The sequence below is a fragment of the Prionailurus viverrinus genome, chromosome B3 (genome assembly GCF_022837055.1).
Source record: "Prionailurus viverrinus isolate Anna chromosome B3, UM_Priviv_1.0, whole genome shotgun sequence".
NCBI lineage: Eukaryota > Metazoa > Chordata > Mammalia > Carnivora > Felidae > Prionailurus > Prionailurus viverrinus.
Window position 1 is genome coordinate 32,208,377 of NC_062566.1, and position 24,707 is coordinate 32,233,083.

Consider the following 24,707-nt stretch of genomic DNA (forward strand, 5'->3'; position numbering starts at 1 on the left):
GTGCCAGCAATGGGCTTGAGCCCCAGTTGGGACCAACCCAAACGTGGCTGGAGTTTAGCTGGTCCCGTAAGTAGACGGAGATCTGAGCCCATCTGGTTCGAGAGGGGAGACGAGCTACATTTCAGAATCCTTTCGAACGTGTTAAGAGTTGTTGTGGGCATCTGTGGGCAAAGTCCGTGAGCAGAGCTAACGATTTTGCCAGGAAAGTCCCCAAACGCCTTTCCTATGCTATGTGGTCCACAAAGAGCTTCCATACCTACTATCCCAGTCCATGCCAACATCACGCACGTAGACGGGGGAGGATTCAGCATCCCCGTTTTGCCATTAGGTGAAGCTAAGGTGCCGAGAGGTTAGGTGACGTGCCTGAGATCGCGTGGCTGGCAAGTGGCAAAGCCCACCAGAATCCAGGCTTCCCGCCACCAGGGCCATGTCCTCAGTGTCACTGCAGCTGCCCCTTTTAGTGGGGGGAGGACGTGGCCTACGGCTTTCCCAAATCTGTGTTCTCCTACCGTGGGTAGGAGAGACTGGAAAAATCCATCCTCCACCGCCAACTGACGGCGGATTTTGAGAACTGACGCTTCCTTCCGCTCCTCCCCTGAGTGGTTTGGCGGAGGGTGGGAGTAGAGATGAGTCAGGCCGGCGAGGGAGAGCTCAGCCATAAACAAGCGAGACTGACAGCGAGCACTTTCCCTGAGGCGCGTGACCTCCCACGGGCCTCCAGGGACTCTGCCTGAACGCAGAGCTTCAAAATTTCATGATCTAGGTTTTGCAGATTTAATTGGCTATATTCACAAAGGCGGCCACAGAAGGAGGAAAACCTTTAGATGGGAAGTGGGGACGAGGGAGAAGATAAATTATTTCCAGCCTCTCAGCAGAGAGCTTGAAATGTTTTTTTAATGAGTGTGTCATTTTTGCAGCCGCCCTGCGTGCCTATGGCTGGGTCTTCACCCTGCCCACCTCCAAACCAAAAGGGCGTCCGGGATACACAATGGCAGCGCCGGACCTGGTCTTGGGGGTCACCCAGAGATCCGATGTCCCAGTCCCCAGTTAACGGGAACCCCATGTATCCGAAGGGAAGTGACTTGTCCGAGCGCTTCCGGGAACAATCTTTGGGGAAGTGTTGGGAACAGATCTCAGGTCTCCGGGATCCTGGCCTGCACCTGTTCTGGCGAACCTCAGGAAAACCCTGGGGAGGGCACAGCCACCCGACACATGACGAGGAAGCAAAATGGCGGGGCGGAGGGTGATGGTGCAGAGGGAAATGGAGGCAACAGGCTCAACAGTGACCAAGAAGGGCTTCTCCCTGCTCTGGGCCACAGCCGGCGCTAGGGAGGTGCGGGTCCTACCTGCTCCAGCGGGATGACCAGGAAGGAGCCACCTCCCGCGCTCTCGGTGACAATGGCCAGGAAGCGGGCATTGACAGCACAGAAGTGGTTGTCGTGCACATTCTTGGTGATGGGGATACCGTCGAAGCAGTGCTCCCGGTTGGCCACCTTCCCATAGACGTTCCGGAACTTGGAGCTGCGGTATTGTGGACGCCAGGACATCTGTGAGGGACCAGGAGAGACAAGGGTCAGGCAGGTCACTGCTTCTGGAAGGGCCTGGCCTGGGCACTGGGTGGAGGGACGTGGAGACAAGGGAAGGGGCCTCTGAGAATGCAGGGCCCCCTGTGTGCCCCGCCCCATGCTGGAGGACTTACTGTCACAGCAAACTCTTGCAAGAGCAAAGACTGGCATGAGGGTACTCACACATTTCTTGTCTTTTTACACACTCCCATCCCACCCTCCAGACAAGATGTAAGGTCCTTTCACTTTCGAGGGACATGGCATGTGACAGAGCAGACCGTTCACCCAACAACACGTATGGGCTGCCTTTTGTATGTCAAAGACGGTGCTCAATTCAGTATGGGAGGTACAGACAGAGGAGGCTGGGTGTCCACAAAAGTGGAGGGTGGGGGGGATGCCCCCCTTTAGGTGCAAAGACACAACCATCCATTACCATCCCCCCCTCTGGTTCTCTCTAGAGCTTCTAATCCACAAATGCACCCTCAGAAATCTCTTAGTCCTATATCTCACCATCATCACCAGGCACAGAGAAGTTAAGTGACTTGTCCCAGGCCACACGGCTAATAAGCAGAGCCCTGAACACAGGTCTCCCGATTGGCAATCTGAGACTCTTTCCTATCCCAGCCTACCCTTCGGAGCAAAGTTTCTCAACGCGTGGTCCAAGGATCACCTGTATCAAAATCATCTGAGCCTCGTACAACATTTATGAGAAATGCTGACCCCTGGGTCCCAGTCCAGACCTACTGAATCCAGTATTTGGGGGCTGGGGCCAGAAATTGGCATTTTAATTCAGCTTTCCTCCCACCTGCAGGAAACACACCGTGAGACAGAGGCACATGGAAGTTTGAGAGCCCCTCTGTTCTAGACAAGGGAGTGGTGCCCCTCCCAGCCCCTCGCTACCCACCATTGATGACACAGGCTCCAACCGACCGACCAGCTGGCCCCTACTGCATGCGTGTCCCGTGCCATGCAGCCAAGAACGCAGAGGCACACACATAGGTGCGTAGAAGACTGAGTGGGCAGCCCACAGCGGACTCCAGCTTCGCTACAAGATGGCGCCTCCTAGGGGAAAGCCCTATAAATGGGCATCATCACAGATGGAGCCCACATAGGAGTGCTCTTGGTGGACATGTCTCTACGTGCGACGGGCCACACGCAAGTCCCCAGCTGGGGCCTGGCACGCAGCTGGAGCTCAACAGTGCTGTGTAAATGAACATGCTTCTGGCCCAACTTTGCCATCATCAATGCCTTCCCCTTGTTGCCAAATCTCCTGATGTCTCCTACCCCATCTCAGGACAGAAAGAGGCAAGGGTAGTATCCTTACAGGAAATTTCCAAGGGAAGTCAACACAAAAGGAAGCACTACCGCAGAATCAGGATACCAGCTCTGGGAACTGGAAAACAAAACTTTGCATTTGATTTAAATAACGCCAGGAGCTCAGCCGTAAAGGTCTCTTCACTGAAGGAAGGAGTTCAGATCCAATAAGGAGAATCTCGGGGAAGAGAATCTCTGAGAATCTCAGGGAATCTCAGGGAAGGTTCCTCACCTGCCAACAAATCCTCTTCCCACCCGCTCCCTGAACCACCTCACCCCTACCTTCTCCGCTGCCCAGATCACTCCACACTCCAAGGGGCCTTCTCCCTGCTTGCCACTCTTCCCTCCCTCTCTCCCTCCCTCCCTCCCTCCCAGCCTCTGCCCACACTGCCACCCACTCCATCTGCCTTCTCTGGTCCCTGCCCAAGTTTGCCAGGACTGGTCACGACAAAGTCCCGCTGGAGGGCAAGGGCACTGAGCCCAGATGGGAGCCTGGTCAGCACTCCTGGCTGCATGATCTTGGGGAAGCCCCCTCCACTCTCAAGGCATCAATTCCGTGTCAGGATTACGTCAGCGATGCCCAGAGTGGGGTCCCAGGTGGTCACTCACGATCCCCTTACATGGTACAGAGATGAAGTTTTAAATTTTAGTAGTTACGTGTTTATTTTAATTCGCGTTAGAAATAATATAACTTGCATGCCAAATCTACGATTTCACAGATATTACTGCTAATAAGGCTAAGTTAAAAAATAATGAATCAATTAAAAAAAAAAATACAGTATGAAAACCATAGCATAGACCTGGCAAAAATCCAGTCTGATATGGGAGTGCTAGGAATTGCTCTGTCCCTTCCACTGGAACATTCTAGATTCCACAGTTCCCATGAAAGAGAAAGAAAGAGAAATTCCAACTCCTGTTCCATGCTGGTGCATTCCCGGCCTTCACCCCTCTTCCCTGCCCAGCCTACGGGGACCGACTTAGCCTTCGGGGACCGACTCAACAGCCCCGGACTCCTCAGAGCCCCTGGACGGCCAGCACCTCTCCCTGAGCAACTAGTCTCCACGTGTCACGAGCTCTCTCTTCCCCCAAGGCCTCTGAGCCAGACTGAAGACTGGTTTCTGCTCTTCCTGGGTAGTCCACGTGAGTCCTGGATGCCATGGGGAGACCTGCTGGGCACCCGGCCCGGTGACAGGCCCAGCCCCTCCCTGGGTGCGGGGTAGACAGTTAGCGTGCAGTTCAGTCTCCCCCAGACCGCAAGGTCCCGGGAGCCACTTCCTAGCCCACGTCTGGCGAGCAAGACGACAATTTCTCTTTCCGCTCCAAGCACAGCCCACGGCCTGGCACCTGGGATGGGCTGAGCCAGGCCCGTCGATGACAGCCCAGCACTAAACTCTTCCCCAGTTCAGACCTCACTGCAGGGCCTCACGGGTCGCTGTGAGGATGAAGGGTAACAAGGACCAGACCAGGAGCCACACAGCCCCAGATACACTGCCACCTTTGCTGCTGCCTAGCTGTGTGACTTGGGCAAGCCACTTAACCTCTCTGTGCTATACCTCTGTCGGCTCTTATATAAAGGAGGGTAATAATCCCCGCTACCTCCACGTGTGCGGAGGAGTCAATGCCAAACTGCCGTGACGTGCACAGCACAGCCCCAGCATCCCTCTGGATGCTCACTTGATAGAGCAGAAAGTGAGGCAGGAGAGAGGAAGGGCTGGGCTCTGTGCAGTCCCCCACCCTGCACTCCCCGCTTCTCCCCCAGACCCCAACATGCTCAGGCGTGGGGCCTGCGCCCAGGTCCTCAGGGCCCCCAGCCTGTGTCTGCCATGGCCGGGCAGATCCACACGGGCCTCCTGAGAAACGCCGAGTCCCAGAGCTCCGGCGACATTCAAGCTCCGGCGACAGGCAAGCTGACCTGACGGGCTCTCTGGAGCCTTTCCCACAACACTCACGTTACCCCCGGTGGAGCCCACGGGTGCTGGCTGTACCTAGGTCTGTCCTCCCATGTGACTTCATCTCCACTCCCTTCTCCTCTCCTCCTGCCTCCTCCCCTTTCTGCGCTGTCCCACTCTCTGCCCTTTCTTCCCTCCCCCCATCTCCCCGGTGCTGCATCCCTCGGGGTGTATACAAAGAGGCCTTTGTGGTCAAGGCCCCTGGTGGGCATACCTGTGTTCTTAAACACATCCCACTGGTGTCCCTCATAGCCCAGCTAGTGTTTCTGAGCTGGATGCTGCAGCCTGAGGGTCCAGAGCCCAACCCTCGGGGCTTGGGGCCTGCACTCGGAAGGCCTGTTCTTCCCACGAGCTTGTCTCCCGGGGCTGGGCCCCAGCAGGCCCTAGAATGATGTAAGCCTGCTTCCTGGGAAGAGAGGAGAGTGTCTTTCCAAGGGCTTTGTTCTCCACAAGCCCGGCACTGGCCTCTTCCCACTGGCTGGTAGGCTGGGGCCGGATCTCCAAAGACATTCTCTCCTCTCGGCTAGGCCTTCAGAAGGGCCGGGGGCCCGCGTGGTCCTCATCACTGTGCCTGCGGCCTCACCTCACTCAAAACCCACAGCAAGCGTGCACGGCAGGGGGCTGGACCGGGCGTCTGCGGTCCTGGGTTTCCATTCCCCAGTCTGACTCCCGCTAAGCCTTGGGAAAAACACTGTGCCTCTCTGAGCGTCAGGTGCTCCAGCTCTAAAACAAGATCCGTAGTTTGTGATTTTATGTGGTTGTTTAATAAGGATCAAAAGGAGATAACATAGGTGTAAGTCCCATTCAAGACACCACTGCTGCTCCTGTGGGCCCAGGCTATTGAGGGGCGTCCAGGAGAGCAGCAACTCATATTCTGCTTTCAAGTATGGAGGAAATGAAACCGGTGCCTGACAAGTTCACGGTAATCTAACCGTCGTGTGGTGGCAAACAGACTGTGGAACGTAAGTGCCATGGGAATTGGACATCAGGGAAGGGGGATGTCACTGTGGGCTTCACGGGGGCAGAGGCCATCCACCTGTACCAGGCACGGAGGCAGCACGGGGGCCGTGCACAATCCCTGTGGGCAGGAACTACGGCTGTCCTTGTACAGGCTGGGAAACAACCCAGCCCAGCTTCAGACAGTTGGCAAGCCCACGAGGCGACTCGAACCTGTTCTTGCCTTCCTGACTCTACAGCCCAGATCAGGTTTGCTCAAACCATTTATGATGAAAGATTTCAATACGTAAAAATAGTTGGGGGGCTCCTGGGTGGCTCAGTCGGCTAAGTGTCCGACTTCGGCTCAGGTCACGATCTCACGGTTCGTGAGTTCGAGCCCCGCGTCGGGCTCTGTGCTGACGGCTCGGGGCCTGGAGCCTGCTTCTGATTCTGTGTCTCCCTCTCTCTCTGCCCCTCCCCCTGCTCATGCTCTGTCTCTCTCTCTCTCTCAAAAACAAATAAATATTAAAAAAAATAGTTGGGAGAATGGTAAAATAATCACCCATCACCTAGGTTAATTATCATTAACATTTTGCCACATTTCTTTCTCTCTCCCCGTGTGTGTGTGTGCACGCACACATGCACATGTCTTTTTTTTTTTTTTCTTTTGCGGAATCACTTGAAAGGAGGTTGCAAACAACATGACTCTTGTCCCCTTATTACGTCAGCATGCATTTCCTACAAAGGAGGACAATTTCCTACACAAGCACATTTTACCACGATCACATCTAGGAAAATTAACAGTTTCTCAATACCATCTAAGACCCAGCCTATACTCAAAGTGCTCCCAAATGCCTTTTACAGCTCTCCCATATTGTGAACAACCAGGACGGGAGCCACGTGGCTCCCACGTGTTTCATTTGGTGGTGATCTTTTGCCTCCTCTCCATCTAGAACATCCCCGTCATCTTTTTTTTTTTGTTTTCTTTCTTTCTTTTTTTTTTTTAACGGCACTGAGTTTTTGAAGACACCAAGTTAGTTGTGTTATAAAACGTTCCAGAGATCTGTCACATGTTGCTTTGTGACAGCTTCAAAGTCATTCCTGTATTCTCTGCAAGCTTTAGGAGTCAGGAGGAAAGCTTTGATTTGATTCAGGTTAAAGATGGCCCTGTTACTCGTTGCTTGGCTTTGGTGGGGGCGAGGATGGAGAGGAGAAGGCAGAGGCAACGGGTGCCAAGCACCCGGTCCGACAGAGAGCGGTGAGGGACCGGCTGGGTGCGCTGAGGGTTTGTTCTGAAGGGTGGTGGACCGCGGGCCCCGGGGGGCTGACCTTTCCACCCGCAGTTACTAAGGGGCTGACTTCACTCTGAGGTCAGCTGCATGCGTGTGCAGGCAAGGGAACAGAAAACACTCCTCCCTCTTCTGCCTGAGGAGGGGGCCATGCCCAGGCTGGGGTGGAGGAGCTGCCCAGACTTCAAAGGGAAATCAGTACGGCGGCCAAGAGATGAGCTACAATCTGGCCCTCTTCCCTTCACCCCCTGACCCCCAAGCACAGCCTTGATCCTGGTGGATCCCCCCAGCTAATTCTAGTGAGGGTGGGACGCACACTCCCTCTCTGAACCTTTCAAGCGCAATCAGCACAGACTGAGACACATTGGAGCTCCTTAAAAAGGACGCCTTTCTTCATGGTTAAGGCTGCCTGCAGTGGAAAAGGAAGCTGCCTTGATGAGTAGTGAGCTTCCCAACCCTGGAAGGGTTCGAGATTCCGGTGGATGACCTGTGATCAGGGTGATGTGGAAAAATGGTCTTCTGGCCCCAAGATGAGATCACAGAGCTCCTCTGTGAAAGACATTGTGTTGTAACAGAAACGGGCGTTGGGGTCAGAGTGGCCAGCAAGGGTCATGGTTCTGTCACCCTGGCCAGGATTTTTCTCTCTCCTGTTGCTAGCTTGTGAGCTCCCTGGTCAGCCAACTCCTTCTGTCCCCCGCACCGCCACACCCCAGCCCCGGCCCGGCCCTGGACCATCCTGTCCAGCAGGAGCCTCACAGTGACCCTGGTTGAATAAGCTCATAGGATGGGGGGAGGGCAGGAGCCAAGGTCAGGCACAACTGCCCGGTTTCCTGGATGCGACACGGTGGAGCCTCCCTCAGGAACCTCACGCCAGAGCTGACTTCAGCTTACTGAGGTCTTGAGTTTCCTTTTCAAACGGATGCCCCACTCCTGCCCACAGGATGAAGGTCGGTCCTTAAGCCCCCCTCCCCACTAGTGCCTCTAGGTCCACGGCCTTCCTTGCAGCGTGTCTGTCCTGCCGATCACACAGCCCCATCTCCTCTGGGCTCCTTGTCACCAGGAGGCCAAAGCCTCTGAATTCAGTACAGCTCTCCGTCTAGGGCTCCGCGAGTCCCTTGCTGCTGACGGCACAGTATCAGCAAGGCGACCAGTGCCCGCAGCACCACCCCAAGAAGCCCCCCCCACGTCATAGCCATGGCCCAATCTAGACACCACCTCGTTCTCCTCCCTCTGCCCCAGCTGACCAATGGGCAGATACCATAACCTCACTGAAAATATACAGTACGTATGTGACTAATTTGAGGCTCAGGGGGGTTAAGAGACTAGCCCGAAGTCACAAGCTATGAACGTGGCAGGGCCAAGACCAGCCAAGAACTTTTGACTCTCAGTCTACTGTTCTTTCCAATCTAGGACTCATCTTCTTTCCCTTTGGCCTCTCTCTAAACTCACATCCCCTCGCCCTCGCTCCGTATAACACAGGGCACTACACAAAAGTATAAAGAAACTACAGAGTAGGCAGAGCTCGGGAGTCAGAAAGAATCCAAAAGTTACTATTTGTCAGCTGTGTGACTTTACGCCAGTCGCTCAACCTCTCTGAGCATCAGTTTGTCTATCCGTAAAATGCAAATAATGTCTCCCAGCTCACCGGATGCGATGAAGTCACCAAATACAAGGTGACTGGCACAGGGCAGATGCTTGCCAAACACCAGGCCCAGCCTCTCCCCTTCTCCTGTAAGGGAGAGGCTCTGACCTCAATTAAGTGTTTACTTGGGGAGGCCAGGATCCGCCAGGAGGAGGAGGAGGAGGGGGCTGGGCTGAGGGTCAGGAGGAGGGAGGGAGAGGTTCTGGCCTCCAGATGTGCACAGCTGCTGGGCCTGCTCCCTGGCGGCCTCTCCCTGGGCCCAGTGCCATCCCGGTCTCCCTCCGAGAGGAGGAGGGCCCGGAAGGAAGGAGCATTCATTTCGCAGCTGAATGGCCCTTGTAGCCTCTTAAGAAATGGAGGCTGGCTTTTTTCTCCTCTGAGATAATCACTATGTACATTCCACATGGAAGCAAATTGTATCCTGTCCTCCGATCCTAGAAATGATTTATTGTGGCCAGTGGGTACATTTTCTAGATGATGGTGACTGAAATGTAGTCCTTTAACTGGAACACAAAAACGTCTCCGACTCAGGTGAGGGGGGAGCTCGCGGCTGCGTCCTTGGGGGAGAGCGGTCAGCCAGAGAGCCCAGGAGGCCACGGGGATCTGCGCTGGCCCATCGGGATCTACGGGAGAGCCACTTTCTGGCCACGTGCTGCCAGAGAAAGGCTGACACATTCAGTCTTGTTGGAATCACGGGCTGTGTGACGTGGGACGAGCCGCCTTCCTTCTCCCGGATCAGTGGCCTCTTTGTGCAACGTGGGCATCAGCCACACCTCCATCCCAAATCTCTGTGAGGACGGGACGTGAGGACACAGGGGAGAGGTGCCCACAACGTGTGGGGGCCCTGAGCCTGCATGCTGGTCACCTGGCCCTCCTCCATTTCTGAGCTGGCTCTGCTTTCCCGAACCCGGGACTGGACACACAGGGTAATAAACAGGCAAAGTTGGAACTATTTGCTTACGTATGTATGTATGTGTGTATGTATTGAGAGAGAGAGAGTGCACAAGTGGGGGAGAGGGAGAGAGAGAGAGAGAGAGAGAGAGAGAGAATCTTAAGTAAGCTCCAATGCTCAGCATGTGGGCTTTAACCCACAACCCTGGGATCATGACCTGAGCTGGAATGCAGGTTTCTGGCATGTTCCTCACACCAGAGGTTCTCAAATTAACTTCTACGTAGCCCCAGGGTTCCAAAGTGCAGTCCCAACCCATAGCATGAAGGTGCTCCCAGCTTCCTTCTCGGCTTGAATACAAACAGCTCTGGGCCCTCTGGGTGGCTCAGTCGGTTGAGCGTCTGACTTCGGCTCAGGTCATGATCTCACGGTCTGTGGGTTCGAGCCCCGTGTCGGGCTCTGTGCTCACAGCTCGGAGCCTGGAGCCTGCTTCAGATTCTGTTGCCTCCCTCTCTCTCTGCCCCTCCCCTGCTCATGCTCTGTCTCTCTCTCTCAAAAATAAATAAACATCGAAAAAACTTTAAATAAAATCAAATTAAAAATTCAGTTTCTTAGTCGGACTAACCACATTTCGAGTGCTCAGTAGCCATGTGTGGCTAGCGGCCAACACACTGAGCAGGACAGATTACGGAGCATTTTCATCATCGCAAAAAACTCGATCGGACAGCGGCGGTAGAATCTTTCTTGGCCCCCAGAAGTCACATCTTAGTAGAGGCTAATAATCAAACTGAATCTCCCAATAGTTACTGACCCAATAGTTACTGACTCAATAGTTCTGACCAGAAAGAATGTAGAGGGACCGGGAAGGCCATGGTCTGGGGTCATCCCAATGACCTTCTCTCCACCCCCAGCAGATGTGGAAGGCCTGAGTGCCGGGCCGGCGCTCCCACCGGCTCCCAGAGCCTCTCGCGCAAGCCCTCCTCCGCCGTGCAATGGGATCCCTCCCCGCTCTGTCCTGTCTCCCTCCCTCAGAGAGCAGGTCAAAGCGGGAATGAACTTGGTTGGGACGGCACCTTCTCAACAGCCTGCAGATGGGAGGATACAGATAGCATCCCATAGAGGCTGCACGCTGCCTGTCACCCAACGCAAGTCTGGCCAGACGTGCAGTCTATTCCTGGAGCAGGCTTCTGCCCCGAATCCCTGCCGTCTTTCCTGTTCCGCTGAGCGGGACCGGACACGTGAGGAGGAGGCTGCCGGCCTGCGCTGCTCCTGGCTCTTCAGGACAGCCTCCCACCGCCCTCAGGATGGCTCCCGAGCTGGGAAGTCTTTCCTGAAGCTCCCAGATTCTGTCCTGTGCTCCCCTTTCCCTGGCCTCCTCGCACTGACAGCGAGGGCCGACGTGGGATCGGAACTCCGATCTCACACCCGTGTTTGCTCCCCAATCTCGCTGGATGTTACCGAGGGCAGGGATTCTGTCTCGTCCTTCCTCATTTTTCCAAGGCTCACCATCAGGCTCAATACGGTATGGATAAAGGTTTAGTAAACACGTGAACGAATGAAGGGATAAGGAATAAGGAAAAGCGACTCTGTCACTGCCCCTCATAGCCTCCAAAAGCTCCCCTGATGCTCCCAGACCACAAACCTTGCCCATCCCCCCATGGGGATCTGCAGGACAAGATCCCAACTCGTAAGATCCGACCTGGGCAGCAAGCTGGGGAGATGTCTGCCCCTCTATGGGCCCAGCTTTATCCTGCATGCGGGTCCTGACACGCAAAGGCTTTCATGGAACCAACCACACAGCCTGTCGGAGCAGAAAAGCACCCTTGGGTCCCCTAAAACCCAGCCTCTCGTTTCAGAGACTAAGGCCCAGAATGGGAAAGGGATTTGTCCAAGATCACACAGCAAGGTGATACGATGATGACCGGTCCACACTGCAAGACGCCTGCTGGGGGTGAAGGGTGAGGAAGGGTGAAGGGGTACGGTGTGTATTCCACGGGGCTGCCAATTTCCTCCGCATGCGGACCCAGTGGGAGTGTCCCGAGTGGGCAGGCCTTGCCCAGAGAAGCACCCACCCACCACCGGGGTTCTATATTCCTCTGCCCAGTGAGGGAGGGGCAGTGGAGCTCAAAGCCCAGGCCCAACAGATGGTTTCTATTTGCAGCCACTGAGCCCGGTCTGTGCCAGACTTCTGACCTATTTTGAGGAACGGAGGGCCCCACTGGCTCAGGGATGGCCTCCCACTCACACCCCTTAACCCATAGTTTGGCAGGGGATCAGTGGGTGGTTCAGGGCTGGTGGAGACGGGGAGCGGAGGAGGAAAACCTTTGAAAACGAGGCTGGGGTGGATGTCCTCAAGCCTGAACGCCAGAGAAGGGATCCTGAGAGTGTGAGTCCCAGGCCAGCGATCTCAGAGTCTCCTGGGGTATCTATGGAAATTCAGCTTCCTGGGCTCCACTTCCGGATCGCACTCCCTGCGAGGGGGGCCAGGGAATCTGTATTTGAACGAAGCTCTGCAGGTGATCCCCACTATTCATTGTGCTGTCTGTGGACTGACAGCACGGGTATTACCTGGGGGCATCCGACTTTGGCTCAGATCATGGTCTCACGGTCTGTGGGTTCGAGCCCCACATCAGGCTTTCTGCTGTCAGTGTGGAGACTGCTTTGGATCCTCTGTCTCCCTCTCTCTCTGCACCTCCCCAACTTGTGCTCTCTCTCTCTGTCTCAAAAATAAATTAAAAACAATTGAAAAAAAAAAAAAGAAATGCAGAATCCTGGGCCCCACTTGGGACTAAAGCAGAATTCCAGTTTAGTGAGATCCCAGGTGGTCTGCAGATAGGCAGTGTTCTGGTTCAACCTGGAGTGAGGGCTTGTTAAAGCCTAACCCCCTGGGCCCCAATTCCAGAGCGTGTGATTCAGGAAGTCCAGGGTGGGTGCTGCCTGAGACTCTGCCTTCTAGAAAGTTGCCAGGTGATCCCGGAGCGAAGGAAGCCCCTAAGCTTCGGTGCAAGGGGCACTGTGCCCTCGGAAGCCCCGGTTCTGTGACCTTTGCTTTTCTGAGTCTCAGTTTCCCCATCTGTGAAATGGATAGAATTCGTCCATTTTCCCTAGGATAGCTGTGAGGCCCCAGTGAAATATAATGACAAGTGTGGAAGCACTTTGTGAACCAAAGTTACTATATAAAGCCATTTGTACCCTAAAAAGTACTTGAAGGGATATCATTTGCCCTTAACAGCCACCCTGCGGTAGGGCGGGTCAGTCCAAGAGTTGGCCTAATGTGTTCCTTGAGGGATTTATTCTGCATTCCTAGACTTCGGAGCACAAGGTAAGTGCTTAATAAGGCTGGTGGGATTCCACCTGAGCCTTCTGGTTCTCAGCCCAATTCTCTTTCCACTGAGGTTTTCACTGAGGTTTTCCTCCCACCCTGCTCCACGGCCCTCTGGTTTCTTGGTAGGTGAGGCTAAGCAACTTTTTTTTTTTTTTAAATATTGTTCGGTAGTTGAGGCTATAGGCTGAGCTGGGGAGACCCCTCCCCAAAGGCACCTCACCCGTGAAATGTCCTGCCTGATGCTTAGGATGATTTGGGATCTCATGTGCAGGACTCCCGGCCCAGCCCCCGGAACACCTGCATTGCAGGGGTCCTTCCCCGTGGAGGGATCTGCTCATTCGGGCGTCCCCAAGCCAGCGCACCTCAGGGCTCATATGTGTGTGAGGTCAGACCCAGCACAGTCAAGGAAACCTCCAAAAACAATGTGCCAGCACGCTTCCTGGGAAGGGGGCATTCAGTGCTGCCTGTGGGCGGAGTTCCATGAGCTTTCCCAGGGTCCAAGGTTTCCGCTTGTCGGTCTTGTAGCCAGGGCTCCCTGGGACGGCCTACCTCCCGGAACGAGACCTTGGCTCCCTGTCACCCGTCAGCGCAGGCAAAGACGGGCTGATAAACTGTTGCAGGAGGAATGTGGTCACTTGGCTTGGGCCTTCCCCTTCCCGAGAGATAATTTATCCGGAATGCAATGCAGGGAGGGCACGGAAGAGCGGGATGGCCTTCTTGCTATGGACTAGTGTCTCTGCTAGAGAACAGAGGGAGGCGACCCATGTCTCAGTGCCCCAAATTAGAAAGGGAAAGCCGAAGACCGTTACACTACCGTTAATTATCTTGGGTATAGACAGGGCAGAGCATCAGCCTGCCCACAGAGAAGCAGACACCGGGCCACCTGCACACGGCTTATTTATTTATTTTAATATTTAGTTGTTTGGGGAGAGGGGGCAGGGCCCGAGAGATGGAGACAGAATCCGAAGCAGGCTCCAGGCTCTGAGCTGTCAGCACAGAGCCGAGCCCGATGCGGGGCTCGAACTTACAAGCCGTGAGATCGTGACCTGAGCAGAAGTCGGACGCTTAACTGACTTGAGCCACCCAGGCGCCCCTGCACACAGCTCATTTGGAGATAAATTCTTTGTGCGGCTCACCAGCCCCCTAGGGATGTGCGTGTGCAAGTTTGTGGGGTGTGTGTGTGTGTGTGTGTGCATAGGAATTACCATTTTCTCCAAGACACTGGAGAAACTTCATCAGCTGATGGTCTAGAAAAGAGAGTGGAAACTTTTTGATTAAAGTTAATGTCACGGAGAAAATAAAAAGGTGTTTGTTTAAAAAACCAACTGACTGATGAAGGTCTCATGATGTTCTCTACCTTTCACTCATTGCCTTATAAAAAGCATCTACTAAGGGGAACCTTCTTGGATCTTTGGCCAACGAATCCCCTAGGATAGCCACTGCCGGCCAGACTCACGAGGAACACAGCCTCATCTAGGGGGCCATGCTGTGTCCCACAAGGACCTCTAGCTAAGCTCCAGAGCTCTGTACAGCAAGGGAGACCCACACTCAGTGGTGATTGGCTCAGCCACTCAGCTCCTTCCTTGGAGGACATTTGTTTGTTTGTTTTTTAGGGAGGGGAGGGACAGAGAGAGAGGGAGACACAGAATCCGAAGCAGACTCCAGGCTCCGAGCTGTCAGCACAGAGCCCGATGTGGGGCTCGAACTCATGAACCATGAGCCGAAGTCAAACGCTCAACCGTCTGAGCCACCCAGCCGCCCCCTCCCTTGGAGGGTTTAAATGTGAGCTACGTGGAGCCAGCAGTTGGTGGCCGAGGCAGAAGTCACAAGCAGAAGGAAGGGGTAAGGAGAAGAGGGCACAGAGAGGCATAAAGAGGGTCACTCTTCCTTTTTAGATATGTAAGCAAGCTTCACTCCTTGACATTTGCTAATTGTGACCTTGCCCCTCTTCCTCTTGGCAGCATCCATTCATCCAGAGAGGCTTAGGGCGGTCAAAGCAGGAATAAAAAACACGCAGGTTCTGACATCCAAAATAGGATTTTGCAGCTACACAACAATCTTAAGAACCAGAGTTAAGAGGCTTTTCTCCATTCCGGTCTCCCTGCCCTTAGCAACTTGAAGAGTCTCCCTTGGCTAACTCTGGTGAGACAGCAGAGGAAGGCTGGGAAGCCCACTTCTCACAGACAGAGGCTGAGAGTGTGAAGGGCAATCAGAAGCGAAGTTCATGTTCAGGTGGGCGGCCTGATTTGCCACACTTTGCGCCAAAATCTCAGGGGCGATGCGCTCGCTAGGTTGGAGGTCGCACTCAGGGCAGAGGGGTGAGGGGTTTCGCTCCAACTTCTTGGTTAGGATTCTGGAAGAAGGGGAGCCTGGGTGCCTCAGTCGGTTAAGTGTCTAACTTCAGCTCAGGTCACGATCTCTCGGTTCGTGGGTTCAGGCTCCACGCTGGAGTGGTGGTGCGGAGCCTGCTTGGGATTCTTGCTCTCTCTTCTCTCTCTGCCCTACCCCACTTGCGTTTTTTCTCTCTCTCTAGTATATAATAAATATTTCAGTGTTTATTTTTGAGAGAGAGAGAGAGCGTGAGCACAAGCGGGGGGAGGGGGGTGGAGCTCAGAGAGAGAGGGAGACACAGAATCCCAAGCAGGCTCCAGGCTCTGAGTGGTCAGCACAGAGCCCGACGCGGGGCTCGAACTCACAGACTGAGCCAAAGTTGGACGCTTAACCGACTGAGCCACCCAGGCACGTCAATAAACCTTTTTTTATTAAGATGTTTTATTTAGTTTTGAGACAGCACCAGCAGGGGAGGGGCAGAGAGTGAGGGACAGAGGATCTCAAGTAGGCTCTGCACCGGCAGCAGGGAGCCCGATGTGGGATGTGAATTCACGAACCACGAGATCGTGACCCGAGCTGAATGAAGTCAGATGCTCAACCGACCGAGCCACCCAGGTGCCCCATCAAAATAAATAAATAACCTTAAAAAAAAGGATTCTGGAAGGACAGCAACTGCTATTCAAAGAAGAAGTGGCCTCGCAGGATTAAGATGGCCCAGGGGAAGGGCCGCAGGGGGCTGGGTGTGCAAGCCTGAGCCCCCTTCAGCTCTTGGCTGGTGGAGAGAACCCAGCAGTCCGCCCCTGCACGTCCCTGAAGGAGGACATGGAAGGTGTAAAAGCCATGGGCCACCAAGAAGTTGCCATTGTGAGGGGCAAGCTAACTGCATCAGAGGCTGGGGGCAAGATGGATGTGAGACAAAAGCTCACCTTTTGGGACCGTCGGGGCCGAGAAAAAAATGGACCCTGAGTCCGTCAGTTGCAGACTTCAGTGGCAGGTGCTCAAAGAATGCTCCAGGACAGGACAGACCAGCAACACCTCAGTGGTTGTTAGCCAGGACCTGTCTAAGGAGCAGCACAGAGCCAGAGGTCCCCCTTCCCAACACCTGAGGTCCCATAAGCCCCGACCACCTATAGCCACAGATGTCATTTTGAAAAAGAGCCAGACGAGGAGGAGCTCTGAAAGACGAGTCCTCTGGAATCACTCAAGCAGAAGCTAAATTACCCAAAGAGGCTGAGGCTTTGTCTCACAAGGCTATGCCAGTGACCGCCTACCCCCTCCCCGCCCCGGACTGGCCTGAATGTGTTTTATCACCGTGACTCTGCGAGGCGGGGCTTCTGAATGAGATCACATCAGCTTTGGAGAAAATAAAGACTCCGTATCCTCTCTGCACATCCGAGCTGTCAGGGCGGCCATGGAAGGCCGCGAAGGCCGTGCACTGCACACTTGACCGTGTGAAGAGCGCCCCCTGGGGTTACAGAGCGTGGGCTGGCGTGGGGGAGGGTGCTGCCAGTCCCTTCCCAAGGAAGAGGAGGCCAGAGGCCAGAGGCCAGAGGCACAGGAAGAGGGCTCTCATCGCTGTCCCAGAGGCCAGGCTTGAGCCGACAGGATGGCCCAAGGGATCCCGTGCACGCACAAATCTGCAACGTCATTCCAGGCTTCTGATGCCCGGTCGTGTGGCTGCCCCTGGGAGCCTGTGAGGCCTGCCCGCCAGTCACTCTCTTGCTTCCATTACTAACGGGTAATAGAGTTTGTTTCTACCAACCAACAGAGAAGCCCCTCCAGCAACGCGGAGGGTCAACAACCGTCTCTGGCAGCTCAAGAGAAGGTGCATATGCGTCGGGACTTCCTCCAGCATGGGCGCTGGCTTCGAGAGGTTCCTGCACTGAGCACCCTGACCCTGTGGACTCACCCTGCCTGAGCACCTGGGGCATCGCCTGGCGGCAGCCCCCACCTGGCCACTGGTCCTCCCCGCTCCGCGCCTCTCGTTCAATAAAACAGACATATGCCTACAGCTTGAGGCGTTCCCGGTTGCCCTTTTGTTCTGTTTTTGTTTCTGTTCTCGTTTGTTGGTTTGTTTCTATTTGTCTTTGTTTTGTTTTGTTTTGCTACTTGCAGCCCAAAGCATCCCAGCTGATAGAAGAAGCAAGAGCAGGAGGCAGCAGATGGCTGAGTCTGTGGACACAGCCTACGACATGTCTCCATGAGGTCTCTAGGTCTCAGAGGCTCTGCCCCCACAGTCAAAACCCCAGTGATTCCGGAGACCGTGAGGAGGCCCAGACACCACAACGCCCAGCCCACACCCGGCCCGGGGCCTCTGCCAGAGCGGGGAAGAAAAGCGAGGACCCCTACATTCAATTCCAGGTTTTCGTTCCTCTCCTACAGCTCCTCGGGTGGGCTGAGGCAGCTGCCTCTGCCTCCTGTGTGGCAGAACATGCTGGAAATGTCCCAAGGATCGGGGGAGGGTAACAGTGATGATCACGGCGGGGGTGGGGAGCAAGAATCAGATTCCCATTGCCTGCTGCTACCCAGACACCCCACATGCCACGCTGCGGGTCTGCGACGCTGTGGAGACTTGAAAGGAGATCCCCTCCCCCCTGTTTTATTCCCCTGAAAGCTGTCATTGCTACAGAAACCACGAGGAAGAGGGGTGGAGGGGAAAATGAGGTCATGTGTATAAAACATCTGGCAGGAGCCTGGGGGGCGAGGAGCAAACACCAGCACCCTGCCTCTTCCCTTCCAACGTAACGGCAAAGTGGGTGACAAAACATGGCTGTCGGGTGGCTCCGAAAGGTGGCGGTACCTCTGGCAGGACACCCTCCCACGGTCCACTGGGATTCTTGCTTTCGGAAGTCCTCTTTCTCCTTTCCCTCGTGGTATTGACACACTTGGATGTGAGTGCACACACACACACACACACACACACACACACACACGGCTCAAGAGCGCCATCTCCCTGACTCTACGGTGAGCTGGGGTCAGGGTCACAGGCTCAGCTTCTTCTTCAGCCCCATCCAAACCTTCCTGATCGGATCCCCACAGGGGCTGCTCTGTCACTGACACTTCTGCTGGTCCCCAGCCACGTCGTGAGCACGCCAGGAAGCCCCAGAAGTTTCTCGGTGCCCAGCCTTCCATCTACATCGTCTCGGCCCTGTCCCGGGCCCAGGGTATGTTCTTTGCTTCGGGTCCTCCCGGTCACAATAGAAGCCAAAGCGGCAGGTCGTCAGGTGACAGCCCACTGGCAACCACTGACCTCCGCAGACTCATCCCTGCACATAGTCTATCCATCCCTCCCAAGGAATCAGGACCACCCCAGTCTGTGGGGCACTTTGTGAAAATAGAAAATGGTGCCCCCTCTCCGGGCAGATGCAGATCCAGACCAGAGCCCGTAACGTGGGGGGCGAGGCATGCGCTAGACTCGCTCCTCTGCCAGATTCCTTTGTGCAGGGCACAACTCGCACAACTGTACATGGTGGCCACGCATAGGGCCTTTCCAATTACTTTTCTGTGTTTCTGACCTAAATGTTATTCTCGGACTCTGACTACTCCAGAACTTCCAATGTGGGGCAGACCAGCTCACAAAACACCAAGACCTACTTAGTACTCCCCAGTACAATCCCATGGCTCAGCCAGCGCCTCCTGGCAGGTCTCACACCCTTGACTCTTCTCTGCCAACGCTAACGTCATAGTGCTTCCATCACCCAATTCTAACTCCCTGTTCCGCCTGGAGGTGAATCACACACCTATCCCGGGAGACATGGGAGGGGCCTGTGGGCACTACGGTCTCATGTTCTCATCCTGCCCCGGTTAGAGGTCTTTCTCTACCAACGACCGACTACGGTCACAAGTTGCCAGACAAATAAGGCAATAGGTCGTACTTCCTAAAACCACAGTGGTGGTTTGATGTGGGAATTAAGTGCGGAAATGCCTGTAGAATGCTCCAGACGTTACCTGGCACACATTATGTGCCGAGCACACTTAGCTACTGTGAGGTCCCTTGACTAAGCTGTTCTTGTTTCCTTGTTCCTAACTTGGATGAAGCAATATAATGCATGTCTAATGTATCTGACACAGCGTTGTGCTTGCTATCTGTCAGACGCTATTCTAAGCATTTTGCAAATACTAACTTAACTCTTTACAGCAATTAAGAGCTACAGTAAGTGCCATTATCTCCCCCAATTACCAGGGAGGAAACTGAGGCACGAGGTTAAGTAACTTGCCAGAAGTCACATAGGGAAGAGGTGGAGGGGAGACTTGAACCCAAGCCTTCCAGCTGCACCGGGTGTATGCTCAACAAACAGGCCACACAGCTTCTTGGTGGCTCTTGTGGGCATTAAATGAGATAATGCATGCACTGTGCTGGGCACACAGAAGGCGTTCCATACCTGTCGTTATGTCAATGCGTCATTATTGTTGAACATTTATCATTGTTACTTTTTTTCATGCTTATTTTTATCGTTGAGAGAGAGAGAGAGAGAGACAGAGAGTGAGCAGGGGAGGGGCAGAGAGAGAAGGAGACACAGAATCTGAAACAGGCTCCAGGCTCCGAGTGGTCAGCACAGAGCCCGACGAGGGGCTCGAACTCGCAGACCGCGAGATCACGACCTGAGCCGAAGTCGGCCGCTTAACCGACTGAGCCACCAGAATGCTTTATATTTCTAAGCGAGCCTGGGTGGTTTAGTCCATTGAGCATCCGACTTTGGCTCAGGTCACGATCTCATGGTTTGCATGTTTGAGCCCCTAATCAGGCTCTGTGCTGACAGTGTGGAGCCTGCTTGGGATTCTCTCATCCCTCCTCTCTCTACCCCTCTCCCATTTGTGTGCACGCATGCACATGTGCACTCTCTCTTTCTCTGTCTCAAAAATAAATAAACTTTGAGGCACCTGGGTGGCTCAGTTGGTTAAGCGTCTGACTTCGGCTCAGGTCACGATCTCTTGGTGTGTGGGTTTGAGCCCCAAGCCTGGCTCTCTGCCGTCAGCCTGGAGCCCGCTTCAGATCCTCTGCCCCCTCTCTCTCCCTTTCCCCTGCTCTCTCTCTCAAAAATAAATAAACATTTAAAAAATTTATTAAAAAAATAAATGAACCTTTACAAAAAGAATAATAAAAAAAGAACACTTTGGGGGCGCCTGGGTGGCGCAGTCGGTTAAGCGTCTGACTTCAGCCAGGTCACGATCTCGCGGTCCGTGAGTTCGAGCCCCGCGTCAGGCTCTGGGCTGATGGCTCAGAGCCTGGAGCCTGTTTCCGATTCTGTGTCTCCCTCTCTCTCTGCCCCTCCCCCGTTCATGCTCTGTCTCTCTCTGTCCCAAAAATAAATAAACGTTGAAAAAAACATTAAAAAAAAAAAAAAAAGAACACTTTGTATTTCTAGCCCCGCCCCACCCCATTATGCCTACTCTGTGTTACAGTCACAGCACAATGAGGCCAAGGACTCTTCGACTGTAGGCTTCCGGACAGCAAGGACCAGGTCTGTAATGTCTGCATTCCCCGTGGGGCCTTCCGTACAGCAGAGGCTTAACGAACGCTTGTTTGTTGAGTGAATAAGTGAATAAATGAGACACAGCTCCCTCCCACCTCTTGTGTGACCTGATCATTGAAGAACCACTGATGAGACGCCAGAGTGGGCAGGGAGGTGAAAACAGGAGGGCCCAGCTGGATGTGGAGGGCGATGGGGAGACTGCAGCTCCCTCCCACCAGGACAGGGGCTCTGCCTCACCAGGGGGGAGGGCTGAGGCACACCCCGGGCCACCCTCCCTTCCTTCCGCGGGCCCGGCTTGGCCAGCACCCGGTCATCCCCTCAGGCGGGGCTCAGCCGGGGTCTGTCCAGGCCCCTTTTCTCCCTGCTCACCTCCTGCCCACATCCCCCCATCCCACACTGCATCCTGCACCCTGGGGAAAGACCAGGCCTGTCACGATGCCACTCAGCAAACCATTGCTCCAGTCTCCTCTCCACTAACCACTTATGCTGCAGCCAGATTCTCTTAGTGTCCCCATTAGAGTCTCTGGCGCATGGTTACTGCCCTTCCCCGACCCAAAATGGCCCAGGGGGACACCTGCACTTTTCTCTCTGTGTCCTGGAATCCGATGCGTCTCCCCCACACAGCCCCAGTGCCCCCCCGCCAACACGCTCCTCCTTCTTGGGGACCCGCCACACTGAAGGTCGCTTCACAGGGCCCGTGGGCACTAAGAGTAAGTTGCCCTGCCCTGGCACGCCGCTTTTCACGTGCTCAGGTCTTCCCTCTAAATTCCCCGAGGGTTAGGGTGAGGTCTTGGTCGTCGATGGCTCCCCCTACGAAACCCACACGGGGTACAAACAGTCGGGGAGCCACAAAATAAAGCCAACCAAATACATAAACAAGTAAAAGTGAAATTTCGTAAGTAAGAAGTGATTTCACAAATAACATTTACTCAGAGCCTACTACGTGTCGGGCACCATTAGAAGCGGTGCAGTTGAATGACCTTTACTCCCCGGTACCTTTATTAGGCCAACATCGCTGTGCCCATTTTGCAGATGCGGGAATGGAGGCAGAGAGAAGGTGAGTGCCTTGCTAGGGTCCCGTGGTTGGACTGGGAGTTAAACCAGGAGTCTGGCTCCGGGCCCTGGGCTCAGAGCTGTGCCCTGCACTCTGGATGCTACACGGCCTCCTACCCATTCTTCAAATCTGTAAGTCACCCCTCCAGGGCCTCCCGGCTGTTCTCCAAAGCAGTGGTTCTCAGCCCTCACAGCACCCTAAATCCACCTGGGGAGCTCCTTTTTAGCACGTGCTGATACCTGGACCATCCCGGCCAATGGGATGGAATCACCAATGATGGGGCCAGGGCACCCGCATTTTTAAGAGTTCCCCCCTCGGCGAGAAGAAAGAGCCACCGCTGTAAAGGCAGCGACTGCCGTGAGGTCCCTGCCTCTATCCTCTATCCTGCCCCCTCCTCACCTCACTTCAAGGCCAGGAACCCTGTACCTGTGTCATCATCCCCTCTCTGCCGACATCACTCCTCCCCAGGGGGCACAGGGGAGGTGAAAAGAGCGAAGCTCACCCGGGTCAGGCTGCCTTGCACGTGGCACCAGGCCCCACGTGCTGCAGCCAGAGCAGCCTCAGAACATGAACGTGAGTCGGGACGTGTCTCAGGTTCTCGTCACCTCCTCCAGGACGCTGACCCTTGCCCCCTCGGTGTTTCCGACCTCAAGGCTTAATGACCTCCTTCCAACTCCCCGAGCCGTTGGTGCTGCTTTTCAGTTATTCACACGTTTGGGCAATTTGGTCTTCAGTCCTTCCCAGGAGCTGGGTTTGGCCCTCCAAGCGCATCTGGTAGAAAGAGGCAGAGAGCCCCAGGGCCCCGGGCCTCCAAGGGAAAGGGGTGAGATGCTGGCCATAGCGCCACAGCTCGTCCACCGAAGGTCGTGGCAGGATTTCCAGGACAATGGACAGTTAGGCCTTTGGTAGAATACGTTATGAGAGCAAAACAACCCGGGGCGGTGCTGACCTCCTGACTTGAAAATACAGTATTTCAGGGTCAAGTCCATGAAAGAAACTCATACTAAATCAATCACTGTGCCCAAAGTGCTCCCTCACACCTGACGACCCACCAGTCTCCGCAGGGTCCAGCCTCTTCTGTGCCCACATTTCTTGCCCAGGCTAATCCTCGTGAATGGCATGTCCCTCCTGTGGGCAAACTCCTACTCATGCGTCAAGGTCGACCTCAAGGTCACCTCATCTGGGGAGCCTTTCCTGACAGTCCTGGGTACGAGGTACAGGGCTGTCTTCTCAAAATATCTTTTTACGTGGCTCATGGAACCCTTACCCCAGTGTGTAATTACTGGTCTCCCAGTCTGGTTTCTCCTACTGGTATATGATCAACTCAGAGGCAAGAATCCTTCCTCTCTGCATCCCTGGGACTCAGCACAGCAAAAGCCACAGGCCATGAGACAGAGATCCACGGACTCAATCTGGCCCGCAGATGTGGGGCTAAAGGGCCAGCACGGTGATTAAAAACATTACTTGCCAACATTAAAAAAATCAGGATATATTAAATTTTTTTTTATGTTTTTATTTTATTTTTGAGAGAGAGAGAGAGAGAGCGCAAGTGGGAGGGGGCAGAGAGAGAGGGAGACACAGAATCCGACTCAGGCTCCAGGCTCTGAGCTATCGGCACAGACCCGACGCGGGGCTGGAACCCGCAAACCGTGAGATCATGACCTGAGCCGAAGTCGGACGCTCAACTGACTGAGCCAGCCAGGCACCCCCCGAATCAGGATACTTCATATAAAAATCCAGACTCCTTTCTGAGTCCACGTTCCCCACTGCTGCTCCTTCAGAAGGGAAGTGGGGTGTTCCACTTATGCCTAAGCCACCTCTCCGCGTTACGGCTCTTGTAACTCTTGTACACACTTGAACTATGCCCCCAGAGAGAAGCATGTAGTAGCTAATTTAAAAAGTATTGCTGAGCAATGAAACTACTTTGACTTTTGAAGCAGCCAGAGCAGAAAGGTCTGCATGTGAACCAAACAAATCGCATTTCTTGCTAGACAGCATTTGTGGATGAAAGCCAGGGACAATTAAATCACCCCAGGAAGATGAACTGTGGCACGTCCATTCAATGGGATACTACGCAGGGATAAGAAGGGAGAAACTATTGATATAGTGGGCCGCGGGCAAATCTCAAATATGTTACGTTGACCCAAGCAAGCCAGGCACAAACACTGCACTTATCTGATATTCTGGAAAAGACAAGACAATAAAGACAGAAAACAGATCAGTGGCAAGGTCCAGAGGTGGGAAGGGGGGGGGTTGACTCCAAAGCTGCGGGACAGATACTGGGGGAGGGTGTGACAGAAATGTTCTATGTCATAATCGACGGTGGCTACGCAACTCTAGGTCACTGCTGAAACCCGCGGAACTGCACCCTAAAAAGGATGATTTTTATTGCATGGAAATCATAGCTCAATAAACCCGGCTTTTAAAAAAATTACTCGGAGACATTTTTGTCCTGGTCCCCAGTACAGAAAGTTGCATACCAGAAACTATGGGAAAACTTCAAGTTTAGAGACTCCGAGGGCCCTGTGAGGTGCCCTGAGGAGACCCGGTCCCTTTGCCCATGCAGTGACAGCGCTCTGGACACCCACCGGTTAGTGTGGCACAGAGGAAGCCTCCCTGGGCACGCTGCCACTCGTCCCGTAGTGTCCCCACTCTGCACAGGTGTGGCCTTCAGCCACTAGCATTGGAGGGGAAACAGAGACCCCGGCCCTACCCCCAGAGCCGCTGGATTTAGAATCTTCTGGGGCTGACCCAGAACCTGCCAGTCTGATGTTTAAAAAGCCCCTCGGGTGATTCAATGCAACACTAATACTCGAGATACGTGGTATATCGGCTTTGGGTCCTGGAGACAGTGCTTCCTGATATGAGCTTGGGCGGAGAAAACACGGTGGGTGGCACCTCCCGAAGGTCCTGATGATCCTACATCCCCATTACTCTTT

At 54.3% G+C, this 24,707-nt stretch overlaps 1 protein-coding gene across 2 annotated transcripts in view; it reads right to left on the minus strand.

Moving 5' to 3' along the window:
* CORO2B (coronin 2B) overlaps window positions 1-24,707 on the minus strand; it is a 131,983-nt gene that overhangs the window by 61,212 nt on the left and 46,064 nt on the right. Inside the window, exon 2 of one of the 2 annotated variants that reach the window (XM_047861790.1) lies at window positions 1,347-1,547. The exons of the other annotated variant lie outside the window; for it this stretch is intronic. Within the exon in view, the coding sequence (XP_047717746.1) occupies window positions 1,347-1,547 (201 nt within the window). The remainder of the gene's footprint in view (window positions 1-1,346; window positions 1,548-24,707) is intronic. 2 annotated transcript variants of the gene reach the window in all.